Genomic DNA, 16,583 nt, shown 5'->3' on the forward strand with positions numbered 1-16,583 from the left:
TTTATGTAATCAAATAAGGACTCAGACTCTGAGTCCCCTCTCCTCCGTCCGAGTTCCTCGGTCTTTTCTCGGATACCCGCGAGGCCCCGCGGTTTCAGGCGTAGCGCCCTGTCAACCGCCGGTCATTGTAGCTCCCCGCCAGCCCCAGTGCTCCCACCGCTCCCCGCCTCATCAATATCGCATCGCGGACCCGCCTATTGATTCAGCTCACAGCCACCCTTTGAACGGTCCGTTCACCTTTCAATCAATTCAAACATAGCAAGGAGCTAACCAATCGCAAGCCTCGGCGAAGGGAAGAGGCGGGTACTTTTACAGGAAGTGTTGCTTAAAATACCTCCAATCAGAAGTTCGGTGCAGGAAGTTTGAATTTTGCCGAGTCTTGTAGGCGTTCCTTCTAAGGAGGCGGCGGTGGTCTTCCAGGCCCAGAGGGTTCCTTTACTTTTAGTTTGGTTGAGGTTTCACGCTAGAAGCTGCCTCAGGTAGGTGGATGCTGGGGAGCTGGGGGAGGGCGCTGGTCCGCTTCCTTCTAGAAGGTCTAGAAGTGTCGGAGGACCGGCGGCTGCGAGCTGGACGCCGCTCAGGGGAGGCTCCTCTTAGGACCGTGTTACCTGTCCTTCCCGAAGCTGATGACGCAGTCCTTCGGAAGAGTAAATATTTGTTGCCATGATCTGTGTAGCAGCATCATTTCACCACCGGGGCGTTATTGGCGTTGGGCCCCAACATTATTCCAGTGGCTCTTTCCAGGTTCTATGACAACTAAAAACGCCTGGGTTGACAACCTTGGCAAGCAAAACTAAGGCATTCTAGACTTTCAAGCTGGAAGAAACTCCAGTCAGCCAAAGAAGAGAACTTAGATGTGTGTGAAGAGCCAGGCTGCCTGGCTTAAGATTCCAGCTCCACTACCTTTTAGCTGTGCAAATGTGGGCAATTAATTTACCTCATCTGTATAACGGCAGTTTTACTAAATACCTTTTAGGGTTTAGGTGATAATTAAATATGCCTTCGGTGTTAGTTCTCTCTCTCTCTCTATTTGCCGTGTATAGTTCTATGCTGTGTTTTTAAATACCTAGTATGTAATTTTAATTTTCTTTAATATTTGCGGGAAGTGGCAAATCAAATAGTAGAGGAGAGTTCTTGATTAAAAAAGCATAGTCCTTTGTCACTTCCCCTGGGCCCTTAAAGGAGAATGTTATTAGCATCCAGGTCAGATGAATTCTCATGTTTTTATACTCTGTTGATTGCCTAAAATAATACAACATTTTAATTTGTTGCATTTCTTGTGAAGTTTTTTTATCTGCATTTTTCTAGTGGACTCTCTTCTTGTTGAAGGTATAGTGTGCTTGTATCTTTTTTTTTTAAATAGACATTTATTGGCATATAATTGCTTCACAATACTGTGTTAGTTTCTGTTGCACAACAAAGCGAATCAGTCATATGCATGCATATATCCCCATATCCCCTTCCTCTTGAGCCTCCCTCCCACCCTCCCTATCCCACCCCTCTAGGTGGTCACAAAGCACCGAGCCGATCTCCCTGTGCTATGCTGCTGCTTCCTACTAGCTATCTATTTTACATCTGGTAGTGTATATATGTCGATGCTACTCTCACTTCGCCCCAGCTTCCCCTCCCACCCCATGTCTTCAAGTCCATTCTCTATGTCTACTTCTTTATTCCTGCCCTAACTTTCTAATGGCAGACCTCCGTCCTTTTTTTTTTTCTCCTTCTATTTTAAGCTGGTAAGACTTTTTCCTGGAGAATCAATCCTCTTTCTCCAGTTTGGCTTGGTTGTTCTCCATACCAGCTGTATAGGAGATGCCTTTAGACTTTCCACTTTCCTTTATTCTTTTCCTCAGTTGGATCCGCGATTTCTTGGAACCCATGACATTGTCTTTCTTGGACTCCCAAGAATTTTTCTAAGAAAAGAGCATATGCCAAGTAAACTATATGATTTCTTACATGGCCGAAAAGAATTTTATTTTGCCCTCACCAGGGCAAACTGATATGGTTATCCTTCTGCATCACCATGGTATTTCTGAAAACCTTCTTGGGCTTCCCTGGTGGCGCAGTGGTTGGGAGTCCGCCTGCTGATGCAGGGGACGTGGGTTCGTGCCCTGGTCCGGGAAGATCCCGCGTGCCGTGGGGCGGCTGGGCCCGTGAGCCATGGCGGCTGGGCCTGCGCGTCCGGAGCCTCTGCTCCGCAGCGGGAGAGGCCACAGTAGTGAGAGGCCCACGTACCGCAAAAAAAAAAAAAAAAAAACCTTCTTTTTCTCAATCTCGTATATCTAACTGCCTATTTATCATTCCTACCTACCTAATAGGCATCTTGTGTGTTTTGTTTGTTTTGTTTTTGCCTTGAGAAAAAATGCCAGCCTGCCTGCATTCATCACCAGGGGAAAGTTAAGGAAACTATTCTGTATACTATATCTCTATTTTCACCTTTACTTCCTACTCTATTTTGCAGTGCTCTCCATGGTAAGCCTAGACCCTCTTATTTATATTCTGGACTTTAGCTTTCTGGGCTTCACTTCATCTGTCAAGCAAGTTCCTGTTCAGAACCTCAAAATAGGTTGTAGTGTTTTATCTCTTGATAACCTCCTTCCCACTCTTCAGTCACATATTTATTCCATTTTGTATTTTTTATTATGTAAATTAACCCATTTATTATAGGCTAGCAATGTTTCAAATGGTGGCCTTCTACTGGTCCTTCAGTTCCTTCAGTCTTCTGGTGACTTTACTGTGATGGCAGAAATGGTGTTGTAGGTCCAGGCACCATCAACCACCGTTTTCATGCAGGAAATGCCAAATGCCCACAGCTTGTCTCTTCATCTTGGTTTTGCCACAGGAACAAGTGTGCTAGGAGTGCTGGCTGATTTCAGTTTTCTTCACCATTTTCCTGAGGGAGGCAACATGGGTCCCGTATTTACCCACGATTCTGACCTTGGTGCATTTAGCCATGTTGCCACAACCTAGGTCTGAGCCCAGAGAGCTGTATTTTAATTTTTTTTTTTCAGAAGACTCTGGGGTGGGAGGTGAACTGGAATCCTAACTTTTTAAATAATCAAATGAAATTTCATGTAAGTTGGTCTTTCTCTCTTTTTCCTGACAGGATGGCTTCATCACATTTTGCCAGTCGACACAGAAAGCAATTAAGTACCGACATGATTAGAACTAAAATTGCTCATAGGAAATCACTGTCTCAGAAAGAAAACAGACATAAGGAATATGAACGCAATAGACACTTTGGTTTGAAAGATGTCAACGTTCCAACCTTGGAAGGTAGAATTCTTCTTGAATTAGATGAGATATCTCATGAGCTTGTTCCAGAAAAGGCCGATGTCAAGCCAAGTAAGTAAAAGTCTATTGTAATTTCAAGTGTTTGAAAAGTGAATAAAAGTTGGTTTAATACCTGAGGTTAAAAACAACCCTGACCAGAAGAATGGAGTTTTGAAATGCCATTCTAAATAAATAACTTGGTGTTTTCTACAACTAAATACTGTCTATTTCAAGTAAAGGCTGTGTTAGGAATTCCCAGATGGTCCAGTAGTTAGGACTCCACACTTCCACTGCCAGGGGCCCAGGTTTGATCCTTGGTGGGGGAACTAAGATCCTGCAGGCTGCCTGGTGTGCCCCCCTCCCCCACAAATAAAAGCACTCAAGTAAAGGCTGTGGACGTCCTAGCTAGGCTAAAGCCATTCACCTATGGAGTATTATAACAGTTTTTACCTATATGGCCTTACAGGAATCCTAAAGTTCTTACTTCTGGAGCTTGGATAAGATAAATATTGACACGATAAATTGATAAGGGACATAGAAATAGAACTGATTGAAGTATCCATGAAGTAAGGGTACTTTGCCAATGGGAGCACTTCTTAGAGGGAAGAGCAAAGGATTCATCCCTGTAGTTTGCCCAAAAGGATTTGGGGTAATTAGTAGGGAAAGAACCAACCAGAAAAGAGAATGATCTCAGCAAGAGATAAAAATAATAAAAATGGCTGTCTTAGAAGGCAAGGGATGCTATAGAAAAGAAGGAAGAGAACTGGGAAATAACATGCATTTAATCGGAAGGACTTATTGGACTCCTATTTAGTTGTGTTTATATAGCAGGCACTAGGAGCTAGATTGCAGTGAAATAAAGCAAGGATAAATTGTGAAGAAATGGCAGAAAGATGAAGTCTTAAAAGTTTTATAGAGAAAGAAATGAGATGTCAAGTTGTTTTACGTGTTCACTACTTCAGTTTTATCATTTTCCAGAACCAGTGTAATGTGTGACATGTACAAGACACTCAACATATTCAGCTTAATTGCTTCTGTAAAAGGGGAGGTTGAGCTAAACTATTTCTTCCAGATTTGTCATTTTTGTGATTCTAAAGGAAAGTGAGAGAAAGGAAGTGGATTAGAGTGTCGTAGGGTACTTTTTTGTTTTTGAGATGAAGTGATCAGTTTATGTTTGAAGGTCAAAGGAAGTGGGTTGGTGGTTGAGGGGGATAGAGTAAAGAATAACATCTCTTAGGAGTTCAGAGAAAATGAACACTGGGTCGTAGGATTATATAGGATGGCCTTTGAAGGAAGAACTAGACATTTTCTGTCTGAGAAGAGGTGACATTACCTTCTGAGTTGTCTCCTTGCCTCTACTCATACCCTCTCAAATGCTTCTTTCCTCGACCAAAATCTTTCAAACAAAATTTAACCTTGTCAATATGCTATTAGAATATCTTTTATTCCTCATTTGCGAAGGCCTGGAGGTGGGAGGGGGTCTGGTATGTTCCAGAGAAAGCAAGTAGGTAAGCATGACTAGAGAAGGCAAACAGCTTAGCTCCCATAGAGCCCTGAGGGCCATCATTATAAGGACATTGTCTTTTTATTTTGGCTGCGCCGGGTCTTAGTTGCGGCACGCAGGCTTCTTAGCTGCGGCACATGGGCTTCTCAGTTGCGGCACATGGGCTTCTCTAGTTGTCGTGCCTGGGCTCAGTAGTTGCGGTGCACAGGCTTAGTTGTGGTATGTGGATCTTAGTTCCCCAACCAGGGATTGAACCCGGGCCCCCTGCATTGGGAGTCTTAACCACTGGACCACCAGAGAAGTCCCTGTTTTGATTATTGTAAAGGATCTGCTTCTGAGGTGACTTATTCACATTACCAGCAAGATGATGCTGGCTTTTGGCAGGAGGCCTTAGTTCTTTGCCATGTGGACATCTCCATGGGGCTGCTTGAGTTCCTTAAGGTTCCACGTGGCCACTGGCTTCCCCCCAGAGCAAGGGATCCAAGAGAGAACAGGACAAAAGCTGCGATGTCTTTAATGACCCAGTTGTGGGAGTCGTTCTCTATCATTTCCACAGTACTTTCTTGGTTACACAGGTCAGCCCTATTCAGTATGGGAGGGGATGACACAAGGCATGTCTACCAGGAGGTGAGAATCGCTGGAGGTCAGCTTGGAGGCTGACCATCATAGAAGCTAGTTAATTTAAACGTGAAGTAATACATGCCTAGTACATAGTAAACAGTTATATATTTGAACAAATGAAGGTGAAAGAAATAGGAATTTTAAAATAGGGGTGGAAATAACTTGAAGTGCTAAGGAATTAACAAGACGTTACTAAAAGCATTTCTTAGCAACAGTTGAAGTTAGAAGTTGTTTGCCTAACTTTTTATCTGAAATGTTTTATATATTGTATTTTTCTTTTTTTCTTTTTCCTACTTAGAGTCAGTGAAAACTATTCTAGGTGATCAACGAAAACAAATGCTCCAAAAATACAAAGAAGAAAAGCAGCTTCAAAAATTGAAAGAGCAGAGAGAGAAAGCTAAACGAGGAGTATTTAAAGTGGGTCTTTATAGACCTGATATTCCTTGTTTTCTTTTCTCAAACCAGAGTACTGTGAAAGCTGAGCCAAAAAAGGTAAGTTTAGTATCCTAACTTGATATATATTCCTTTTAACTGGAATTTTCTTTAGGAGATTAGATGACTAAAATAACCACTTCCCCTGAGTCCCTTTATTCATTTAATTAGCTGGTAGGAGGTGAGAATGACATAACAGTAACTCACAAGATGAAAACAGGGTCTCTTGATGTAGCTATATTTAGGTTGAGATTGGATAAAACTAGGACAGCTGGTAGAGCCAGGCTGAAGAGTGAATGCTATACCAAAGTATTGGGCATTTATCCTCTAGGATATGGAGAGTCAAGGGAGGTTTATAAACGAGGTTGTACCATTATCAGAGTAATACTCAGGGAAGATTAGGCTGGACTTGAGGATTATAGTCTAGAAAGGGAAGCATTTATAGATAGGAAGACCAGTTGTGAGTCTATATTGTGAATATTCTTTATAGAATAGGTGAGATGAGATAAGTGGACTGAGACATTTGTTTAAAAAGAAGAAATAGGGGCTTCCCTGGAGGTGCAGTGGTTGAGAGTCCGCCTGCCGATGCAGGGAACGCGGGTTCGTGCCCTGGTCTGGGAGGATCCCACATGCTGTGGAGCGGCTGGGCCCGTGAGCCATGGCCGCTGAGCCTGTGCGTCCGGAGCCGTGCTCCACAGCAGGAGAGACCACAACAGTGAGAGGCCTGCATACCGCAAAAAAACAAAAAAAAAAAAACAAAAAAAGAAACAGGTTTAAGACATCATTTTTCTGGAGATATAATTGACATATTAGTTTCAGGTGTACACCATAATGATTCATTATTTGTATACATTACAAGGTGATCACCACAGTTAGTCTAGTTACCATCCATCACCACACATAGTTACAAAACTTTTTTTCTTGTGATGAGAACATTTCAGATATACTCTCTTAGCAACTTTCAAATATACAATACAGTATTATTAACTGTAGTCACCATACTGTATATTACATTCCCGGGACTTACTTATTTTAAACCTGGAAGTTTGTACTTTTTGACCACCTTCACCCATTTCACCTACCCTGTACCTCACTCAAGTGATGGACACCTGAGTTGTTTACAAGTCTTGGCTATTGTAAATAATGCTGCAGCGTACATGGGGATACATATATATTTTTGAGTTAGTGTTTTCATTTCCTTTGGATAAATACTCAGAATTGGAAATGCTGGATCATATGGTAGTTCTAATTTTAATTTTTTGAGGATCTTCCATACTGTGTTTCATAGTGGCTGCACCAGTTTACATTCCTACCAACAGTGCTCAGGGGTTCCTGTTTCTCCATATCCTCACCAACACTTATTATTTCTTGTCTTTTTGATAATAGCCATTCTAACAGGTGCCATGTAAGACATCTTAAGAGATAAATTTGATAGGACTGGTGACCAAGTAGATGTGAGGGGTGGAGGAAGTTGAAAAGTTAGAGATAAGATGATGATTCTGAAGATAATAGTTTGGTCAATAATACAAATTTTGCTGCTGCTAGAAGAGATGAGGAAGGCAAGAAAAGCTTAAGTGGGTGAATATTAATACCCTTTTTAAAAAAAAATCCTATTTGGGCCATCTAGACATCAGGCAGTTGGGAATAAAAATTTGGAAATCAGGATGGGGATCCATGCTAAGATGTGGATTTTGGATATGATATTGGGAGTATGAATGGACACTTAAGCTGTAGGACTAAATGAGACCATTCCAATTAGGGTACATAAAATTATGAAAGAGTGAGGTCTAGAGAATACCTTTAGGTGGGCAGTGATAGGCTGAAAAGGACTGGTCAGAGTGGCAGCAGAGCTAAAATGGAGGATAGAAGCTAAAGGAGGGGTGATCTAAAGAGAATGGTTAGTGAATCAGGAAGGATGAAGTTTGAACAGATCAGTTGGATTTGTAAACTTGCTAGTCACTGGTGATTTGCTATTTATTTATTTATTTTATTATTATTTATTTATTTATTTTTGGCTGCGTTGGGTCTTCGTTGCTCTGTGCAGGCTTTCTCTAGTTGCAACAAGCCGGGGCTACTCTTCATTGTGGTGCGCAGGCTTCTCACTGAGGTGGCTTCTCTTTGCAGAGCACGGGCTCTAGGCGCGCGGGCTTCAGTAGTTGTGGCATGCAGGCTCAGTTGTTGTGGCTCGCGGGCCCTAGAGCACAGGCTCAGTTGTTGTGTCGCACAGGCTTGGTTGCTCTGCGGCATGTGGGATCTTCCCGGACCAGGGCTCAAACCCGTGTCCCCTGCATTGGCAGGCGGATTCTTAACCACTGCACCACCAGGGAAATCCCTGATTTGCTATTTAAAGATATGTATAAAAGATCTCATTGACTGTATACTCATTCCTGATTTAAATAAGAACTGAATAATATAAAGGCCGAAGATATTACTTGTTTTTCTAGGTTTCATGAATCTCAATGATTCATTTGACAGATCTTTGATTTATTTACTCTGTATGATCTTAGGACACTGTAGAAGAGACCAAAATTAATAAACTGTAGTTCACGGTGGAAAGATACAGATAAATATGTTCTTTATATTAGAGGAAGGATAGATTGTTTATATTCGGAGGAACATCAAAGAAGACCTCTTAGAAGGGATTAGATTTAAGCTGTCTTTAGGAATATGTAGATACCAATCATTGGTCTACACTGTAAACAACTATTTTAAAATATCTTAAAAATATACGTAGGAGGAACAAGAGACACATGGTTGTGGGTTTTTTGGTTTTTTTTTTTAATTTTGGCTGCGTTGGGTTTTCGTTGCTGCATGTGGGCTTCTCTAGATGTGGCGCACGGGCGTAGTTGCGCCGTGGCGTGTGGGATCTTAGTTCCCCAACCAAGGATCAGACCCATGTCCCCTGCATTGGAAGGTGGATTCTTAACCACTGGACCACTGGGGAAGTCCCTGATTACGTTTCTTAAGAAATTTTACAGAGTTGATAAATACCTTATAATTTTTTAATTGGTCTTTCTCATGCTAAATTTTTTTCACATTTTGGGATTAGGTCTCCATTTTCTTACTGACAATGGACAGGTGTATAATCATGAGATTTGAAGGCAAATTGTCAAAGCTAGGGAAGTAAGCTGTACAGTATCTTTTCATGAACAGAAAACAAAAGATCCTAATACTCTAGTTTGTTCATCTACCCCCTTTTAAATATGTCTAGCTAATCACATTAATGAGGATCCTAATACTTGGAAAATATGCTTTGAAATTTCTTCTCTCTCCTCATTGAGAAATATGGGTAAGTTTTGAAGTTATTAACTTAAACATAATTTAAATCAAGCCAGAACCAGAAAAAACAATAACTTAGGGAATTCCCTGGCAGTCCAGGGGTTAGGACTCAGTGCTTTCACTGCCAGAGGCCTGGGTTCAATCCCTGGTTGGGGAACTAAGACCCGCAAGCTGCACGGCACGGCCAAAAAAATTAAAATTTAAATTAAAAAAAAAATTAAGTTAGCAAGTATCTTTTTGCCATAAATTATTAAGGATAAAATTTAAATTTAAAATGGAAACTTTATTTCATAATGAAAGTAAATTTTGCCAGTTTATTTATTTATTTTTTTAACTTTATCTTCTTTTGACTGTTTTAAGGCTGTTCCATCTTCTGTACGGATTACAAGGTCAAAGGCCAAAGACCAAATGGAGCTGACAAAGGTAAAGTTGATAGTAGGTCATTGTTACTAAAATGACAAATTGTACTTTTTTTCCTCAGAGTAAGTACATTTATTTTTAATCTAATACCATCTTCAAGCATAGTAATTATTTTACTAGAGTCAATAGTACTACCAAAATCACTGTTTTGGTATGGTGGCAGAACAGATTTGGCTAGATGCTAAGGAAATAGTCACTTAAAATATTCTTTGCCCAGACATCCCTTATGAGATCTATACTAAACTCTGTGCCACACTCTTTTTCCTTTGTTTGTTTACCGGGCTTCTATTATGCATCCCATGTCACCATGAAGTGCAGATAGGAATATAAAGCATACAGGGTGAGTGTTATAAACTTATGGGTCTTCAAAACACGGTTATGGATAAACTTATTAGGAGGATTACTAAAATAAAATCAAGTGGGCAAAGAGGGAAATAGTATGCCTCTTTGTCAGGTGAGGAAGCTAAGTTTCATGTATTCAATGAATTTGAGTCACTACCATGTTCCTTTAGGCTCTAGAATATAACTGAGCAAAACAAACAAAATTCCCTGTTTTCAAGGAGCTTACATGAGAGATAGCACTAAAAAAGTGTGTCAGATGGTCAAAAGTATTAAGTATTATGGGGGAGATTAAAAAAAAAGAAGAAGAAGGGAGGTGGGGAGTTTTGAAGTAGGTGTAGGGTGGAATTTTGATCAGGCCTCACTGAGATGGCATTTTATTTTATTTTTAATAAATTTATTTATTTATTTATTTATTTTGGACTGTGTTGGGTCTTCATTGCTGTGCGCAGGCTTTTCTCTAGTTGCTGCGAGCAGGGGCTGCTGTTTGTTGCGGTGCGCAGGCTTCTTATTGTGGTGGCTTCTCTTGTTGCAGAGCACGGGCTCTAGGCATGCGGGCTTCAGTAGTTGCAGTGTGTGGGCTCAGTAGTTGTGGTGCACAGGCTTAGTTGCTCCGTGGCATGTGGGATCTTCCCAGACCAAGGCTCAAACCTGTGTCCCCTGCATTGGCAGGCAGATTCTTAACCACTGCGCCACCAGGGAAGTTCCCAGATGGTGGCATTTTAAATGAAGTCTTTAAGGAAGTAAAAGAGTGAACTGTGGGAAAGAGCTTTCTTCCAGGAGAAGAATTTTCTAGACAAAATTCAAAGGTCTTGAATTGAAAACATGCCTGGTATGTTTAAGGAGTCTCAGAAGATTATAGTCAGTTATTTTTTTAATAGCTTAGCTTGTTAGCATTTTCTAAATTCTAGGTTTCTGAAAAAGCTTGTAAGGAAATGTATATAATGGAAAACTTGTTTCTTCATCTCATTTTATTTGGGGTAGTGGGTTTTTTGCTGAGTCATTTACAATATCAGGTTTCAAATGAGGGGTCAATTTACACATTAAAAATGTGGTGGTTTGGTTCATTATGCAATTAAATCACATAGTACCTAATATTTTGAATAGATTGATAATGGGAGTGATGTTCGAGCAATCCGACCTGGTCAAAGACAGGCTTCTGAAAAGAAAGTGTTGGACAAGGAGAAAAAAGGTAAGTTCTGATGTTGCCACAACAATAATTTAAAATTACCACAAACATTTGATTTTATTATTTGTTCCCACAGCTATACAGCCTGTAATGCCGCCAGTGAGAATGACTCGATCGGCTACTCAAGCAGCAAAGCAGATTGCCAGAACAGTCCCGCCTACTACAGCAAGAAAGCCAGTGACAAGGGCTACTAATGGTAAGAACATTTCTTGATCAGTGACTGAGCTAGGATGTTTTGGTACTTGAAATTCCTTGTGTGCAATTTTTTTAAATTAATTAATTAATTAATTTTTGGCTGCATTGGGTCTTTGTTGCTGCGTGCGGGCTTTGTCTAGTTGCAGCCAGCGGGGGCTACTCTTCATTGCGGTGCACAGTCTTCTCATTGCATTGACTTCTCTTGTTGCGGAGCATGGACTCTAGGCGCACTGGCTTCAGTAGTTGTGACACGTGGGCTCAGTAGTTGTGGCTCTTGGGCTCTAGAGCACAGGCTCAGTAGTTGTGGCACACGGACTTAGTTGCTCCGCGGCATGTGGGATCTTCCCGGGCCAGGGGTCGAACCCGTGTCCCTTTCATTGGCAGGTGGATTCTTGACTACTGCACCACCAGGCAAGCCCCTGTGTTCAATTTTTTAAAATCATCATGTACTTCTTTTTTTTTTTTTTTTTTTTGCGGTACGCGGGCCTCTCACTGTTGTGGCCTCTCCCGTTGTGGAGCACAGGCCCCGGACGCACAGGCTCAGTGGTCATGGCTCACGGGCCCAGCCGCTCCGTGGCATGTGGGATCTTCCCGGACCGGGGCACGAACCCGTGTCCCCTGCATCAGCAGGCGGACTCTCAACCACTGCGCCACCAGGGAAGCCCCATGTACTTCTTTGAGTAGGAGAGGAGGAAATGGAGATTCTAATTCCCAAAGATAGGTTTTGTGCCCCGATATCCCGTTAGCACACAGTGGGTGCTCAAATGTTGAAGTACTGAATTGGTGTAAGCAGTGCTTCAAAGTGAAAAACTAATGGCCCCAATAAGTTACAGTCCATCCATTTGGTGGAATACAATGTAACCATTTAAGAACAATGTATGAAAGAACACTTAATGACATGGTTAATCGTATTAAGTGGGCAAAGAAAATCAGCTCAAACTCTGAACAGTATGATTGAAATTCTAAAATATGTATGTGAATGTGAACATAGGAAAAAACTGCGAAAACGTACTCCGAAGTGTCAATAGTGATTACCACTGAGTAGTGTAAGCTTGGGTAAAATTTTTGATTGTTGTTGTTTTTGTGCTTTTTAAAATTTTTTCTAATTTTCTATAATAAATACATATTTGATATTCAGAGGCAAAAGGTAAAATACCTTAACACTTTTGTTTTGAAAACAGATGGCCTAAACTTGGCAGGAAATTTCATCTATTTTTTTCCTATTTTATAATGTGACTTTTAATCATAAAATTCTTTGACATACATTCCTATTGCCTGTTTTCCTTTCCCAAATTACCTAGTACTTTTAATGCAGCATTTTTTTATCTAGTCTAAATGGATGGCTTATTTCACTTTTATTTTAGATAATGAAGCAGAAACAGAGGCACCAAATCAAGTAAGACCTGCCAAAAAGCTAGAAACAAAACCTGACAAGGTAGAGTATAAACATCTGTTTATTTCTAGGTACTTTGAAAATCTCACTGCTACTTTCATAAAATTGAAATTAAGCATATAGCACTGCTTCAAGAAGATAACTTACACATGTGTTAAAATCTCTTGAACCATAAAGAAGCATCAGGAGGATTTACTGTTGTTTTTCACGTGTCTTATCCTCAGAGTTTTATAGGTGGAGAAAGCATAATTTGATTAACAGGAAATAGAGAAAAGTGATAAAAACACAGCTGACCGAAACCTTCATGTGGGAACTAGCTAAGAGATAGGATGGAGTAGGGTGAAATGCATTGACTTTGGATTCAGTTAGGCCTGAGTTTGAATATTGTCTCTGCTTCCAATTAGCTATATAACCTTGGACAACTTAGGAATTTGTTTTCCCATCTCCAACCCGTAATACCTACATGGAGTAGTTTTAAGAATTAAATAACCTAACATTTCTGATAGCGTCTACCATAGTACGTGGTAGAGTCTTCAAAAAAGAGCCACAATTTTGAGGCCCCAATGCCTTGTTTTATAATCCATGCTACACAGTTCCTTAACCTTAAAAAAAGTTAGGGACTTCCCTGGTGGCGCAGTGGTTAAGAATCCACCTGCCACTGCAGGGGACATGGATTCGAGCCCTGGTCCGGGAAGATCCCACATGCTGTGGAGCAACTAAGCCCGTGCACCACAACTACTGAGCCTGAGCTCTAGAGCCCGCGAGCCACAACTACTGAGCCTGCATGCCACAACTACTGAAACCCATGTGCCTAGAGCCCATGCTTCACAATAAGAGAAGCCACTGCAATGAGAAGCCCATGCACTGCAATGAAGAGTAGTCCCCACTCACTGCAACTAGAGAAAGACTGTGTGCAGCAATGAACACCCAACGCAGCCAAAAATAAATAAATAAATTTATTTTAAAAGAAAAAAAAAGTTATGCCAAAGTATAAGAAATGTGGCTAGATTCTTAACTAAAAATTAAAAATCAGAAATGTAAAAACCTCTAAAAATTATGTTTATATGGGTGGGTGAAATCGGTGAAGGTGGTCGAAAGTTACAAACTTCCAGTTACAAAGTGAGTCCTGGGGATTCACTATAAAACATAGTGACTATGGTTAATAATACTGTGTTGTATATTTGAAAGTTGCAAAGAGGGTAGGTCATTAAAGTTCTCATCACAAGAAAAAAAAATTGTAACTTTGTGTAGTGACCGTTGTTCATTAGACTCATCGTCTAGATCATTTTGCAGTATATACAAATATCAAATCATTATGTTGCACAGCTGATACTAATATAATGTTATATGTCAGTTATATCTCAGTTTTAAAAAAACCAAATAATTAAATTGACAGAGAAAATAAGCTTCACATTTTATATGGTTAATCTCACTGTGTCGTCACACTGAAAAATATTTTTCTCATGATAAATTTATTTATAATCAAGGTGATTTTAAAAGAGGATTTGGTCCTTGACAATAGTAGTCATCCAATAAACATTGGATTTCTGATTCTCAACCATTGTAATTATCAACATAATTTAAATAAAAAGGTAGATATTTGTTAGGTGGGTAATTTTTCCACCTTAGTTTTCATATATTTAATTTTAATACTTAAAACCTATTATTTAGTCCTTTTAATGAGGATTGGTTCTGTCTCTCTCTGGATCATGACAGTGGTTTAGTTAGCTGGCTACTGATTCCATATTTACATTTAATTGTATTTATTTTTTTCTCTTAAATTATGCACAAGGGACACATATCTCAACTTTCATATTTTCAGGCCTGTAAAAATTGGTTTGAATATATCCCCAGAAGAGAAATTCTTACTCCATTCTGTTTCCTCCCATCTAGGCCATTTCTTTTAAAGTTGATAGTGAAGAAAGTACTTTGGATTCACAAACCAGTACAACAATTGGAATGGATCCAGATGGTGTCTTATCAAAAATGGAAAATTTATCTAAGACAAATAGTGCAAAAATGAAGGGGAAGAATTCCTTTGCACCTAAAGATTTTATGTTTCAGCCACTAGATGGTCTGAAGACCTATCAAGTAACACCTATGACTCCCAGAAGTGCCAGTGCTTTCTTGACACCCAGTTATACCTGGACCCCTTTAAACACAGAAGTGTAAGAATTTAATGTTAATAATGAATTCCTTGCTAAGATGGTTAACAAATGCCTTTCTTAGATTTGTCCTGTGCTTTTTAAAAGTTAATATTTAGTTAGTTAATTATAAATCATGAAAATTTGGTCTTTTAAAAAAATTCTTCAGAAGGCTACAGTAATGTATTTGACAGTTTTGGTATTTCCTATACATTGTTTTTATCATTATTTTCATGGTACACTTTGTGTTCTTTTGCTTTTTATAAGTGTCTTTATTATAATACTTAGAAATAAATGTTTAGAAGGAAGAAATTTCTATAGTACTGTAGTTCAGACATGGTTTGGGGGTTTTTTTGTTTGTTTTTTTGCCGAGTATTACTTTAGAAAAACTACTTCTAAAGCCAAAGATAATTAACTTGCAAAGTGGGGGGAAAATCAGTTGGAATCATTAAGAGAAACAGCAAGGTTGTTTTGCAAAGACTGCAAATTTGCGGCAAATCTACTAGAAACTGCTCAGCAGCATCCAAGACTATGAGTGCTTATGTTCCGTGAAGAGATCTTCACAGTCTTTGGATCTCATTATAATTAGTAAAGATGGACATTCCACTATAGGTGTTTAAATTTTTCCCCTCCAGAAAGACACATTAAAAAAAAATAGAAACATATTTCTATTAAATCCCAGGTTTTTAAAAAGTAACATCATTTTGAAATCCTTCAGTTAGATATAGGAGACTCATGTTTCATAAAGTATTTTTTTGCTATTGTTTTTAGTGATAAGACTGTAGCAACAAAAGAAATCTTGGCACAAAAATGTAAAACTTTCTCTGCCAAGACAGTACATCAAGATTCAAGTAAACTGCAATGTCCTTTGGGTTCTCTCACAGTTTGGAATAAAGGTATTGTATTTTAATTAATTTTTTACTTGCTTTTCTGGATTGTGATTTATCAGACATTTGTTTAGAGCCCTTTTCAACATATAGTTCAGGGATGTGATCTCAGGGTCAGGAGAGATGGGAAAATATGGGGAAAGATGTCTGGAGAGAGAAAGAGTTGGAATAAGGAGTACAGACTGAGAAGATGGGGGGAAATAAATGTAAATTTGAGGAGATGAATATAAGGAGACACTTCAGAGGATATGTGGTGAATGAAATCATTGAGTCAGAAATAAAATTTTAAAATTCAACATTGAAAAAAATTAAAGGCTTTAAAAAAATTTGTCTTGTGGGGGATGTCATTTTATGAGTTGCTGCTTTGAAATTTATATGTAATATTTTCTTTAATCTATAGAACATGTTTTAAATAAAAAGGAAACTACTAATAAAAATTCAGATGGCCTTTCAATAAAAGAAGAAGTCCCATCACTTGAAGTAAATCAAGATCAGATATCTCAGCCACAACATGATGTGCCATATTTCAGGTTTGTCCATTTGTTCCTAGTGTAAGAATTTTGTATCAATGTCTAGACATTTAAAACCAAAATTATACTATTTTTAACCTGAATATAATAGATGAGTTGGGGGAAATTGAATTTTGGGTGATTTTCATTTATCTTTTAAATTTTAATGATTTTTTTCAGTAACTAGTACATTCATGTGGTTCCTAATTCAAAAGGTAGAAAAAGGTACAAGTGAGAAGTCTTTTTCCCAACTCTGCCTCCCAGGGATAGTTTGAACCTTCCACGGAGGCAAATGTTACTCATTTCTTGTGAATATTTCCAGAGGTAGATAATGCATATGTAAACTAACATAAACATATATATATATTTTTTTTAATATTGTTTCATTTAATGTTAAA

General features: G+C 39.2%; 1 protein-coding gene and 1 pseudogene across 1 annotated transcript in view; one reads left to right on the forward strand and one right to left on the reverse strand.

The window, feature by feature from the left end:
• The first annotated feature begins 350 nt into the window (after window positions 1-350).
• DLGAP5 (DLG associated protein 5) overlaps window positions 351-16,583 on the forward strand; it is a 38,979-nt gene continuing 22,746 nt past the window's right edge. Inside the window, exons 1-10 of the mRNA XM_065871441.1 lie at window positions 351-479; window positions 3,107-3,345; window positions 5,697-5,890; window positions 9,470-9,532; window positions 10,976-11,060; window positions 11,134-11,253; window positions 12,617-12,687; window positions 14,539-14,813; window positions 15,561-15,685; window positions 16,077-16,206. Coding sequence (XP_065727513.1) covers window positions 3,108-3,345; window positions 5,697-5,890; window positions 9,470-9,532; window positions 10,976-11,060; window positions 11,134-11,253; window positions 12,617-12,687; window positions 14,539-14,813; window positions 15,561-15,685; window positions 16,077-16,206 — 1,301 coding nt within the window. The 5' untranslated portion in view covers window positions 351-479; window position 3,107. The remainder of the gene's footprint in view (window positions 480-3,106; window positions 3,346-5,696; window positions 5,891-9,469; window positions 9,533-10,975; window positions 11,061-11,133; window positions 11,254-12,616; window positions 12,688-14,538; window positions 14,814-15,560; window positions 15,686-16,076; window positions 16,207-16,583) is intronic.
• On the reverse strand, window positions 2,695-2,955 carry LOC136119088 (large ribosomal subunit protein eL43-like; annotated as a pseudogene).

The sequence above is a fragment of the Phocoena phocoena genome, chromosome 2 (assembly GCF_963924675.1).
Source record: "Phocoena phocoena chromosome 2, mPhoPho1.1, whole genome shotgun sequence".
NCBI lineage: Eukaryota > Metazoa > Chordata > Mammalia > Artiodactyla > Phocoenidae > Phocoena > Phocoena phocoena.